Source organism: Bombina bombina, chromosome 4 (assembly GCF_027579735.1).
Source record: "Bombina bombina isolate aBomBom1 chromosome 4, aBomBom1.pri, whole genome shotgun sequence".
Taxonomy (NCBI): Eukaryota; Metazoa; Chordata; class Amphibia; order Anura; family Bombinatoridae; genus Bombina; species Bombina bombina.
The window spans coordinates 927,346,726-927,359,634 of record NC_069502.1 but is presented as its reverse complement, the minus strand read 5'-3'; the positions used below and the strand labels follow the sequence as shown (position 1 = coordinate 927,359,634).

The 12,909-nt window shown below is 37.2% G+C and overlaps 1 protein-coding gene across 1 annotated transcript in view; it reads left to right on the top strand.

The window, feature by feature from the left end:
• The window catches only part of HEATR5B (HEAT repeat containing 5B), a 261,254-nt gene that overhangs the window by 173,708 nt on the left and 74,637 nt on the right, over window positions 1-12,909 (top strand). Inside the window, exons 32-33 of the mRNA XM_053711883.1 lie at window positions 8,797-9,069; window positions 10,581-10,805. Coding sequence (XP_053567858.1) covers window positions 8,797-9,069; window positions 10,581-10,805 — 498 coding nt within the window. The remainder of the gene's footprint in view (window positions 1-8,796; window positions 9,070-10,580; window positions 10,806-12,909) is intronic.

Below are 12,909 nucleotides of genomic sequence, written 5' to 3'. Positions count from 1 at the left end.
TTTAAACAGCTTTCCAATTTACTTCTGTTGTGAAATTTGCTTTGTTCCCTTGGTATCTTTTGTTGAAGAATATACCTAGACAGGCTAGAGAGCACTGGGAGCTAGCTTCTGATTGATGGCTAGACATATATGCCTTTTCTTTTACAAAGATATACCCATAGTTTTCAGCTAGCTCCCAGTTGTGCATTGTTGCTCCCAAACTTAACTGGGTTTACTCTGGAACAAAGGATGCCAAGAGAATGAAGCAAACTTGATAATAGGAGACATTTTTTTAAATATCTTTCTCTATCTTAAACATGAAATAAAATGTATGACTATAGTATACTGTCCCTTTAAGTATTCCTTAAAGGTACTTTGTATATAAAAAAAATGGAAAATGGAAGAGCAGCATTTAAACAACTTGATCTTTGCTTTTGCATGAAAATATAAAGTAAAAGCTATTTAAACTAAAAGTTAAACTAATACAGAAGTAACCGCTGTGTACTTCCTACTAATGCTATTGGCTGATATGTACTTCTTACTATAACTTGTTGGCTGAAAGATACAAATGCCTATAGTACCTATCAGCCAATGAGCATTAATAGAAATTAGCAATCTGCTATTGAGCATTAGGAATTAGCTATTTGCTATTGAGCATTAGTAGGAATGAGCTATCTGCTATTGAGCATTAGTAGGAATTGGCTATCTACTATTGAGTATTAGTAGGAATTGGCTATCTGCTATTGAGCATTAGTAGGAATTAGCTATCGGCTATTGAGCATTAGTAGGAATTAGCTATCTGCTATTGAGCATTAGTAGGAATTAGCTATCTGCTGTTGAGCATTAGTAGGACGTACATAGCTTGTACTAGTTACAATTTCAAATTATCGCCTTAGTGACCACAGCAATTTTAAATTTTCTTACCGTTTGGGACCAGGGCTATTTTTACATTTCTGTGGTGTTTGTGTTTAGTTCTCATTTTCCTCTTACTCATTTACTGTACCCACACATATACCGTTTTTCTCACCATTAAATGGACTTTCTAAAGATGCCATTATTTTCATAATATCTTATAATTTACTATAAAAAAATATATAAAATATGAGAAAAAAATGGAAAAAAAACACACTTTTTCTAACTGCAGTGTTGGATCCCCCCTTAGCCCCCAACCTCCCTGATCCCCCCCCAAACAGCTCTCTAATTCTCCCCCCTCTACCTATTTGCCCTCCCAGATCCCTTTCTTTATATTTAATTACCCCTCCCCCCTTTCCCTCTTCCTCCATCCCATCACCTTCGATGTATTAGTACTAGCACGCTCGCTCCCAACCACTTGCGGGCACCGGATCAGAAAGTGATCCAGCGATAGGGCCACCCAGTGGCTCTCTCTGCATCGGTGGGTAAAAAAGGTATTGCAGTGATGCCTCAATATCAAGGCATCACTGCAATACCTGGAAAGCGTCTGGAAGTGATCACGATCGCTTCCACCGCTCGAAACCCCTGAGGATGTACATGTCCTTGGCCATTAAGTGACAGTTTTTGTAGGTCGTACCCTGTACGTCCTTGGTCATTAAGGGGTTAAAGAGATTTAAAGGTTTAAAAAACAATATTTGAATGCTGTCTTTGATATGCACAAATGAAAAGTTTTGAATATCCTTGACCAGCTGAGTGATTTATACTTTATTATGATAGATAATTATCTTTTCCACTAGATGTAGCCTTAAAGGGACATGAAACCCAAATTTCTTTCATGTAATTGGCAAGAGTCCATGAGCTAGTGACGTATGGGATATACAATCCTACTAGGAGGGGCAAAGTTTCCCAAACCTCAAAATGCCTATAAATACACCCCTCACCACACCCACAAATTCAGTTTTACAAACTTTTTCTCCTATGGAGGTGGTGAAGTAAGTTTTTGTGCTAAGATTTCTACATTGACATGCGCTTCTCAGCATTTTGAAGCCCGATTCCTCTCAGAGTACAGCGAATGTCAGAGGGACGGTGAGAGTATCACCTATTGAATGCAATGATTTTCCTAATGGGGGTCTTTTTCATAGGTTCTCTGTTATCGGTCGTAGAGATTCATCTCCTACCTCCTTTTTCAGATCGACAATATACTCTCATATACCATTACCTCTACTGATAACTGTTTCAGTACTGGTTTGGCTATCTGCTATATGTGGATGGGTGTCTTTGGGTAAGTATGTTTTTATTACTTAAGACACCTCAGCTATGGTTTTGGCACTTTATGCATTTATATAAAGTTCTAAATATATGTATTGTACTTATATTTGCCATGAGTCAGGTTCATGTCTTTCCTTTTGCAGATTGTCAGTTTCATATTTGTGGAAAATTAATATTAAGAAATATTTTTTTCTTACCTGGGGTATAGTCTTTTTTTCAATTGACTACTTTGTTTCAAATTGCGGGCTGACTTAGGCTCACGGGTGCGCCAAATGCTACTCTTTATTGCGTCATTCTTGGCTCGAGAATTTTTTGGCGCGAAAGGCACGTCCGTTGACGCAAGTTTGTAATTTCCGGCGTCGTAATTGACGCAGAGTTTTCACACAGGGTTGCGTCGTTAGTGACGCGAGTGTGTCATTTCCGGACATGGTTGGCGCCAAAAATTTTTTTTAAGTTACGTTGTGCGTCATACTTGCCGCCAAACTTTTTTCATTATTTATTTGCCCCATTGCGGTTTGCCTCTTGCCTTTTTCTATGTCAGAGGGCTATGCTATTTGCATTTTTCCCCATTCCTGAAACTGTCATATAAGGAAATTGATAATTTTGCTTTATATGTTGTTTTTTCTTTTACATTCTGCAAGATGTCTCAATCTGATCCTGCCTCAGAAGTATCTGTTGGAACTTTGCTGCCTGATATCGGTTCTACCAAAGCTAAGTGCATTTGTTGTAAAATTGTGGAGATTATATCTCCTAATGTCATTTGTATTAGTTGCCATGATAAACTTTTACATGCAGATAGTGTGTCCATCAGTAATAGTACATTGCCGGTTGCAGTTCCTTCAACTTCTAATGTACATGATATACCTATGAATTTTAAAGAATTTGTTACTGATTCTATTCAGAAGGCTTTGTCTGCATTTCCACCTTCTAATAAGCATAAGAGGTCTTTTAAAACTTCTCATAAAGTTGATGAAATTTCAAATGACCGACAACATAATGATTTATCCACCTCTGATGAGGATCTATCTGATTCAGAAGATCCTTCCTCAGATATTGACACTGACAAATCTACTTATTTATTTAAAATGGAGTATGTGCGTTTTTTGTTAAAAGAAGTATTAATTACTTTGGATATTGAGGAAACTAGTCCTTGATATTAAAACCAGTAAACGTTTAAATTCTGTTTTTAAACCTCCTGTGGTTTTTCCTATTCCTGATGCTGTTTCTGATATGATTTCTAAGGAATGGAATAAGCCGGGTACTCCTTTTAATCCTTCTGCAAGGTTTAAAAAATTGTATCCTTTACCAGCAATTTCAATAGAGTTTTGGGAAAAGATCCCCAAAGTTGATGGGGCTATTTCTACTCTTGCTAAACGAACCACTATTCCTATGGAAGATAGTACTTCCTTTAAAGATCCTTTAGATAGGAAGCTTTAATCTTATCTAAGGAAAGCCTATTTATATTCAGGTCATCTTCTTAGGCCTGCAATTTCTTTGGCTGATGTTGCAGCTGCTTCAACTTTTTGGTTGGAAAATTTAGCGCAACAAGAATTGGATTCTGACTTATATAGCATTGTTCGTTTACTAAAACATGCTAATCTTTTTATTTGTGATGCAATTTTTGATATTATCAAAATTGATGTTAGATCCATGTCTTTAGCTATTTTGGCTAGAAGAGCTTTGTGGCTTAAATCTTGGAATGCTGATATGACATCTAAGTCTAGATTACTATCTCTTTCTTTCCAAGGTAATAATTTATTTGGTTCTCAGTTGGATTCTATTATTTCAACTGTTACTGGGGGGTAGGGAGTTTTTTTGCCTCAGGATAAAAAAACCTAAGGGTAAATCTAAGGCTTCTAATCGTTTTCATTCCTTTCATCAAAATAAGGAACAAAAGCCTCTAAGTCCGCATGAAGCTGCGACCCTCATTCCAGCTCAGCTGGTAGGGGGCAGATTAAGGTTTTTCAAGGATGTTTGGGCAAATTCTGTCCAAATCAATGTATTCAGAGCATTGTCTCTCAGGGGTACCAAATAGGATTCAGAGTAAGACCTCCTGTGAGAAGATTTTTTCTCTCACACATCCCAGTAAATCCAGTAAAAGCTCAGGCTTTCCTGAAGTGCGTTTCAGACCTGGAGGTTTCAGGGGTAATCATGCAGGTTCCTTTTCAGGAACAAGGTCTGGGGTTTTATTAAAATCTATTCATTGTCCCAAAGAAAGAAAATTCATTCAGACCAGTTCTGGATCTGAAAATTTTGAATCGTTATGTAAGAGTACCAACTTTCAAGATGGTGACTATAAGGACTATTCTGCCTTTTGTTCAGCAAGGACATTATATGTCTACAATAGACTTGCAGGATGCTTACCTTCATATTCTGATTCATCCAGAACATTATCAGTTCCTGAGATTCTCTTTTCTAGACAAGCATTACCAATTTGTTGCTCTTCCATTTGGCCTAGCAACACCTCCAAGAATCTTTTCAAAGGTTCTGGGTGCCCTACTCTCTGTAATCAGAGAACAGGGTATTGCGGTGTTTCCTTATTTGGACGATATCTTGGTACTAGCTCAGTCTTTACGTTCTGCAGAATCTCACACAAATCAACTAATGTTGTTTCTTCGAAAAGATAGTTGGAGGATCAATTTACCAAAAAGGTTCTTGATTCCTCAGACAAGGGTCACCTTTTTAGGTTTCCTTTTAGATTCAGTGTCCATGACTCTGTCTCTAACAGACAAGAGACGTTTGAAATTGGTTGCAGCATGTCGGCACCTTCAGTCTCAGTCATTCCCTTCAGTGGCTAAGTGCATGGAAGTTTTAGGCCTCATGACTGCAGCATCGGACGCGATTCCTTTTGCTCTTTTTCACATGAGACCTTTCCAGCTTTGTATGCTGATGGTGCCGGGATAATACAAATATATCACAATTAATATCCTTAAATCCCAATGTTCGACACTCTCTGACGTGGTGGTTAAATCACCAGCGTTTAGTTCAAGGGGCCTCTTTTGTTCGGCCAACCTGGACTGTGATCACAACAGATGCGAGTCTTTCAGGTTGGGGAGCTGTTTGGGGATCTCTGACAGCACAATGGGTTTGGAAATCTCAAGAGGCGAGATTACCAATCAATATTTTAGAACTCCGTGCAATTCTCAGAGCTCTTCAGTTATGGCCTCTGTTGAAGAGAGAACCGTTCATTTGTTTTCAGACAGACAATATTACAACGGTGGCTTACGTCAATCATCAGGGTGGGACTCACAGTCCCCAAGCTAGATACTTGTTTGGGCGGAATCCAGCTCCTGTCTAATTTCTGCAGTTCATATCCCAGGTGTAGACAATTGGGAGGCGGATTATCTCAGCCGTCAGACTTTACATCCAGGGGAGTGGTCTCTCCATCCGGATGTGTTTTCTCAGATTGTTCAGATGTGGGGTCTTCCAGAAATAGATCTGATGGCTTCTCATTTAAACAAGAAACTTCCCAGATACCTGTCCAGGTCCATGGATTCTCAGGCGGAAGCAGTGGATGCGCTGACACTTCCTTGGTGTTATCAACCTGTTTATATCTTCCCGCCTCTAGTTCTTCTTCCAAGAGTGATCTCCAAAATCATCATGGAACAATCATTTGTGTTGCTGGTGGCTCCAGCATGGCTCCACAGGTTTTGGTATGCGGATCTTGTTCGGATGTCCAGTTGCCAACCTTAGCCACTTCCGTTAAGGCCGGACCTACTGTCTCAAGGTCCGTTTTTCCATCAGGATCTCAAATCATTAAATTTGAAGGTATGGAAATTGAACGCTTAGTACTAAGTCTCAGAGGTTTCTCTGACTCAGTAATTAATACTATGTTACAATCTCGTAAATCTGTCTCTAGGAAGATTTATTTTCGAGTTTGGAAGACTTACATTTCATGGTGTTCTTCTCATAAATTCTCTTGGCTTTCTTTTAGAATTCCTAGAATTTTACTGTTTCTTCAGGATGGTTTGGATAAAGGTTTGTCTGCAAGTACTTTGAAGGGACAAATTTCTGCTCTTTCTGTTTTATTTCACAGAAAGATTGCTACTCTTCCTGATATTCACTGTTTTGTACAGGCTTTAGTTCATATTAAGCCTGTCATTAAATCAATTTCTCCTCCTTTGAGTCTTAATTTGGTTTTGAGGGCGTTACAGGCTCCTCCATTTGAGCCTATGCACTCTTTGGACATTAAACTACTTTCTTGGAAAGTGTTGTTCCTTTTGGCCATCTCTACTGCTAGAAGAGTTTCTGAGCTTTCTGCTCTTTCTTGTGCATCTCCTTTTCTGATTTTTCATCAGGATAAGGCAGTTTTGCAGACTTAATTTAAGTTCTTACCTAAGGTTGTGAATTCTAACAACATTAGTAGAGAAATTGTTGTCCCTTCCTTGTGTCCTAATCCTAAGAATTCTTTGAAAAAATCCTTACATTCTTTGGATGTGGTGAGAGCTTTGAAATATTATGTTGAAGCTACTAAAGATTTCAGAAAGACTTCTAGGCTATTTGTTATATTCTCTGGTTCTAGGAAAGGTCAGAAGGCTTCTGCTATTTCCTTGGCTTCTTGGTTAAAGCTTTTGATTCTTCAAGCTTATTTAGAGTCGGGTCAGGCCCCACCTCAGAGAATTACAGCTCATTATCCTAGATCAGTCTCCACTTCGTGGGCTTTTAAGAATGAAGCTTCAGTTGATCAGATTTGCAAAGCGTCAACTTGGTCCTCTTCGCATACATTTACTAAATTCTACCGTTTTGATGTATTTGCTTCTTCTGAAGCAGTTTTTGGTAGAAAAGTTCTTCAGGCAGCTGTTCCAGTTTGATCCTTCTGCTGATGTTTTAAGTTTTTCTTTTCTTTATGAGAATAACTTTTATATTTTGGGTTGTGGATTAATTTTTCAGCGTATGGCTGTTTATTTTTATCCCTCCCTCTCTAGTGACTCTTGCGTGGAGTTCCACATCTTGGGTATTTGATATCCCATACGTCACTAGCTCATGGACTCTTGCTAATTACATGAAAGAAAACATAATTTATGTAAGAACTTACCTGATAAATTCATTTATTTCATATTGGCAAGAGTCCATGAGGCCCACCCTTTTTTATGGTGGTTATGATTTTTTTGTATAAAGCACAATTATTTCCAGATTCCTTTGTTGATGCTTTTTACTCCTTTCTTTTTCACCCCACTACTTGGATATTCGTTAAACTGAATTTTGGGTGTGGTGAGGGGTGTATTTATAGGCATTTTGAGGTTTGGGAAACTTTGCCCCTCCTGGTAGGATTGTATATCCCATACGTCACTAGCTCATGGACTCTTGCCAATATGAAAGAAATGAATTTATCAGGTAAGTTCTTACATAAATTATGTTTTTTTCTTTCACGATTTAGAAAGAGCATGCGATTTTAAACAACTTTTTAATTTACTTGTATTATCTATTTTGCTTTATTCTCTTGATATCCTTTGCTGAAAAGCATATCTAGATAGGCTTAAGTAGCTGCTGATTGGTGGCTGCACATAGATGCCTCCTGTGATTGGCTCACCCATATACATTATTTCTTCAATAAAGGATATCTAAATAATGAATCAAATTAGATAATAGAAGTAAATTGGAATGTTGTTTAAAATTGCATGCTCTATCTGAATCATGAAAGAAAAAAATTGAGTTTACTATCCCTTTAAGGAATAGGAAACCCAAAAAATGCTTTTGGGATTCAGACAGAGCATACAATTTTTTTTTAAAAAAAGCTTCCAATTGACTTCCATTATGAAATTTGCTTAGTTCCCATGATATTCTTTGTTTAAAGGGACAGTAAACACCAGAATTTTTGTTGTTTAAAAAGGTAGATAATCCCTTTATTACCCATTCCCCAATTTTGCTTAACCAACACAGTTACAATAATATACTTTTTACCTCTGTGATTACCTTGTATCTAAGCCTTTGCAAACTGCCCCCTTATTTCAGTTCTTTTGACAGACATGCATTTTTAGCCAATCAGTGCTTGGTCTTAGGAGCTTCACGTGCCGGAGCTCAATGTTATCTATATGAAACACATGAACTAACGCCCTCTAGTGGTGAAAAACTGTCAAAATGCTTTCCGATTAGAGGCAGTCTTCAAGGGCTAAGAAATTAGCACATGAACCTCCTAGATTTAGCTTTTAACTAAGAATACCAAGAGAACAAAGCAAAATTGGTAATAAAAGTAAATTGGAAAGTTGTTTAAAATTACATGCCCTATTTTAATCATGAAAGGTTTTTTGTGACTTTACTGTCCCTTTAAGTGATACCTAGGTAGGCATCTGGAGCACTATGTGACAGGGGATAATGCTGCCATCTAGTGCTCTTGTAAATGGATATGATTCTTGCAAACCTGCTGATATATAGTGCTCTAGAAATGGGCCGGCTCTTAAGCTTAAAATTTTGGGTTTTATATCCCTTTACGATTGGTTGACCATACATAAAGCACCTTCACTGTCTTCACTCACAAATGTGCACTCATATCTTGGTGGTTAGCTTACATGAGAAGTGACTTTTATTTCTTTTGTTTTTATTTGCCTTAATCCCCATACAGTTATTATCCGCATTACCAGTGAAGATGATTTTGGTGCCATATAGGTATGTGATACATATTTTCTTTTTCTTGTTCAGTTAAAGATGACTCTAGTGAAAAAGAGACACAAATACATTTAGGAGAAGGGGAGGAAAGTGGCGGTCTAATACCTGGAAAATCTTTAGTGTTTGCTGCCTTGGAGCTCCTCCTAATCATCTTAGTACGACATATGCCGCAGTTAAGCGCCAAGATGACAGACTCTCCAAGCCACATGGTTTCCAAAACACAACAGCTGTCAGAAGACAGTGCACGCTTGGTGGCATCTACTGTGGCAATCCTTGCTGAGCTCCCGCCGCTATGTTCACCAGCAGGTAAATGTTTCACACTATACAGTAACGGAACCTGTGTTACTAAATTACACAAATATTATTATTATTATCGGTTATTTGTAGAGCACCAACAGATTCCGCAGTGCAAAATAAATAAAAGCTGAAATCTGCATTTAAAATGATATTGTATTCCCGTGAATTTTTAGCTGTGAATTTGTTTTGCTGTAAAAGGCACAACCAACTCAGAATGTAAATCCTCATAAAATTCTGAGCTATGTGAAGCAAAATAATTTTGTAAAGTAGTTCCATTTTTTTGCTTAGTTTTTCTTAACTCTGAAAATAAATGTCTTAAACTTTCATACTTTTAAAATTCACCTGGAGAATGCAATAAAAAAAAAGACATTTACAATTTACTTTTATTTTGAAATGTATTTTGTTCTCCTGGTATACTTGGTAGAGCATACCTAGGTAGGCCCCAAGTCATACACCTGAGCATACCCATGTATGCTCTTCGACCAGTCATACCAAGAAATGAAGTAAATTTGACAATAGAACTAAAATTAATACATTTTTAAAATTGTGCGCATTATATTAACCATGAAAGTTGAAGAGAAAGAACTATGACTCTGACCTGCCTAACAATGCAATTGATGTTAACAAAATGACTGTTGTAAATGCTTTAAAAGCATTTATGTTGTATTATTTTTTTTTTTAATGCAATGCTTAATTGCAGCTAGATACCATACAAAAAGCAAAGCAATTTTAAGAGCCAACAAAAATGTTTAGGAACCAGAAAAGAGTGGTTTATAATTACAGAATAATTAAAAACATTTGAAGCCAATATTAAGAATCTAGGAGTCAGGGCTCTCTGGCCTGTACGATTTGTCAAGCAGTGATTTGCAGAATTTTCTTTATTCATTTTTACTTTTTATTTTTATTTTATTTCTTTTTTATTTAAATTTTTCATGATGCAGATAGAGCATACAATTTAAATTTTCTTTTATCAAATTTGCTTTGTTTTTATGTTATTCTTTGTTGAATATATATGTAGGTAGCATGTCTGGAGCACTACATGACATGAAATAGTGCTGCCATCTAGTGTTCCTGCCAATGTATAACATTCTTGCAAAACTGATGCCATATAGTGCAGCAGACCTATGCACACTCCTGACCTTTCTGCTTTTCAACAATGGATACCAAGAAAACAGAAAATTTGATAATAGAAGTAAATTAGAACATTTTTTTTTTTTATTGTATGCTCTATCTGAATCGTGAAGAAAAATGTATCAACCTTATCTATGTAATGCTATCTTGTCTATCTACTGTATATAACGTATCTATATATACTATCTGTCCTATCTAGCTACGTATCAAATTATCTACCTATTTATCTGTAGGATAGATTAGTAGGGTTTAAAAGTCCCTGGCTTCTAGAATTTGTAAAGTTCTGCTATATTTTAACTTGAGAGAAGATGGCTAGTAAAGTTGTTTTTTGAAATGTAAAAAAAATGTTCCACAGGTATAACCATCTTTGAACTGATATTTCTTTTCAGGATGTATGACCATTTTGCCTACAATTCTCTATCTAATCACAAGAGTTCTCAAAGAGACAGCCATCAAGTCCCCAGATAACCAAGTGCCCCTTCCCGTCAGTGCCTCCCTGCAGGGGATTAAGACTATTGTCACATCTCCATTGGCAAAAACTGAAAAAACTCAAAAGAAGTGGACTGATCTGATTCGTAGCACTTTAGCCTCCATCTTGGAATATTCTCAGCCAGGTAAAAAGAGTGACATTGTTAAATAAGGTGTTATAGCCAAGTACTTTGGTTAAGTTACAGTAGAGAGATTATAGGATGAATGAGTTGTGGGGAAAAAATCTGATATAATCCAACACTTATGGAAAAGACTGTAAAGTAGCTGTTGTTTTTCTAAAGCATTTTGTAATCAGTCTGCATCCTGTAGTTGAGGACAAATCTGAATAAATTGTTCAGCATAACAAAAAAAAACTATTTGCATGTAGTGATTGACAGATCTGTTTTATAAAGAATAAACAAGTTGGATTTTAGGAAGTAATTAAACCATATGATCAGTAAATCATTTGATGAAAATCTTATGTGTTCTGAATTTTATATAAAAAAATGAAGACCATTAGTACACAGATGTATCATAATAGAAGAAGCTTATTTTAGAAAATATTCTATAAATCTGTAGTTAAAATGTAACAAAATTACTAGTTTTACTAGAGCCCTGGTTTTCAAACCTGTCCTCAGACCTCCCTAACAGGCCACATTTTGAGGGTATTTGAACTAGAGCACAGGTGAAATAATCAGCTGATTAGTAAACATAGTTATTTTACCTGCTCTCATCCAAGGTGATCTTGAAAACCTGACCTGTTGGGGACACCTGAGGACAGGTTTGAAAACCAGTGTGCTAGAGTAACCTCTAAAATTAGACGCCTCTCATATTGTAATTTAGCATTTATTTAGAAATTGGTGGCGTATGTAGATCTTATGCACAGGTTAATAACTAATTCTATTATTCTTTCCTATTGTGTTTTGTTTTCCATGTAATATTCATTATTCATATTAGTTACAGAAATTAAATTCAAAATTTATATCCCTATAAAATATTTAGTTAATGCATAGTATTTTGCCCTTTTTTTGATCAAATTAACCTTTTACAAGTGTGGGTTTTCACTGTCCCCAGAGAGACTGGAGTGCATCCTAAAGACTTTAGAACCTTGACCCTGCATCATAGTACTTACTTGATCAGTGCAGGCTCATTTATATCTAAGTCTAATTGGCCAAAGCTAAGGAGATCATATTAACATACAAATGATGTAAATTCACCTGATATATTTTATGCATATATAAAAAAATGACTTTATTCCTTTAAATGGCACAAAAAATGCAGACTATGAATAAATTAGCATAAATAAAAAGAGAGAAGCGCTCAACCTGGAAACGAACAATAGCATAATAGCTTGTTCTATGGCTAGTTACCACCCAAGAAGCAGCCTCTTTTTGCTCAACATGTGCCTTTCACAGAGAAAAACTTTCCTGAAGCATATCAGTCTGATCCTGACTTCACAGTACAGTCCAGCCCCGAAATACCAGGCAATTCTTCTCTGAACGAGAGAAACAGCAAAACCCCAGACGTACGTTTCGGCCTATTGTGGGCCTCGTCAGCGAGGTGCAGCCATATCCCTCTAGGCACACTGAGCAACGGGTCCACGTCTGGATTCCCGCATCACACTTAGGGAGACTTCCCAAAATGTCATAATTTGCATAAATAAAAAGAGAGAAGCGCTCAACCTGGAAACGAACAATAGCATAATAGCTTGTTCTATGGCTAGTTACCACCCAAGAAGCAGCCTCTTTTTGCTCAACATGTGCCTTTCACAGAGAAAAACTTTCCTGAAGCATATCAGTCTGATCCTGACTTCACAGTACAGTCCAGCCCCGAAATACCAGGCAATTCTTCTCTGAACGAGAGAAACAGCAAAACCCCAGACGTACGTTTCGGCCTATTGTGGGCCTCGTCAGCGAGGTGCAGCCATATCCCTCTAGGCACACTGAGCAACGGGTCCACGTCTGGATTCCCGCATCACACTTAGGGAGACTTCCCAAAATGTCATAATTTGCATAAATAAAAAGAGAGAAGCGCTCAACGTGGAAACGAACAATAGCATAATAGCTTGTTCTATGGCTAGTTACCACCCAAGAAGCAGCCTCTTTTTGCTCAACATGTGCCTTTCACAGAGAAAAACTTTCCTGAAGCATATCAGTCTGATCCTGACTTCACAGTACAGTCCAGCCCCGAAATACCAGGCAATTCTTCTCTGAACGAGAGAAACAGCAAAACCCCAGACGTACGTTTCGG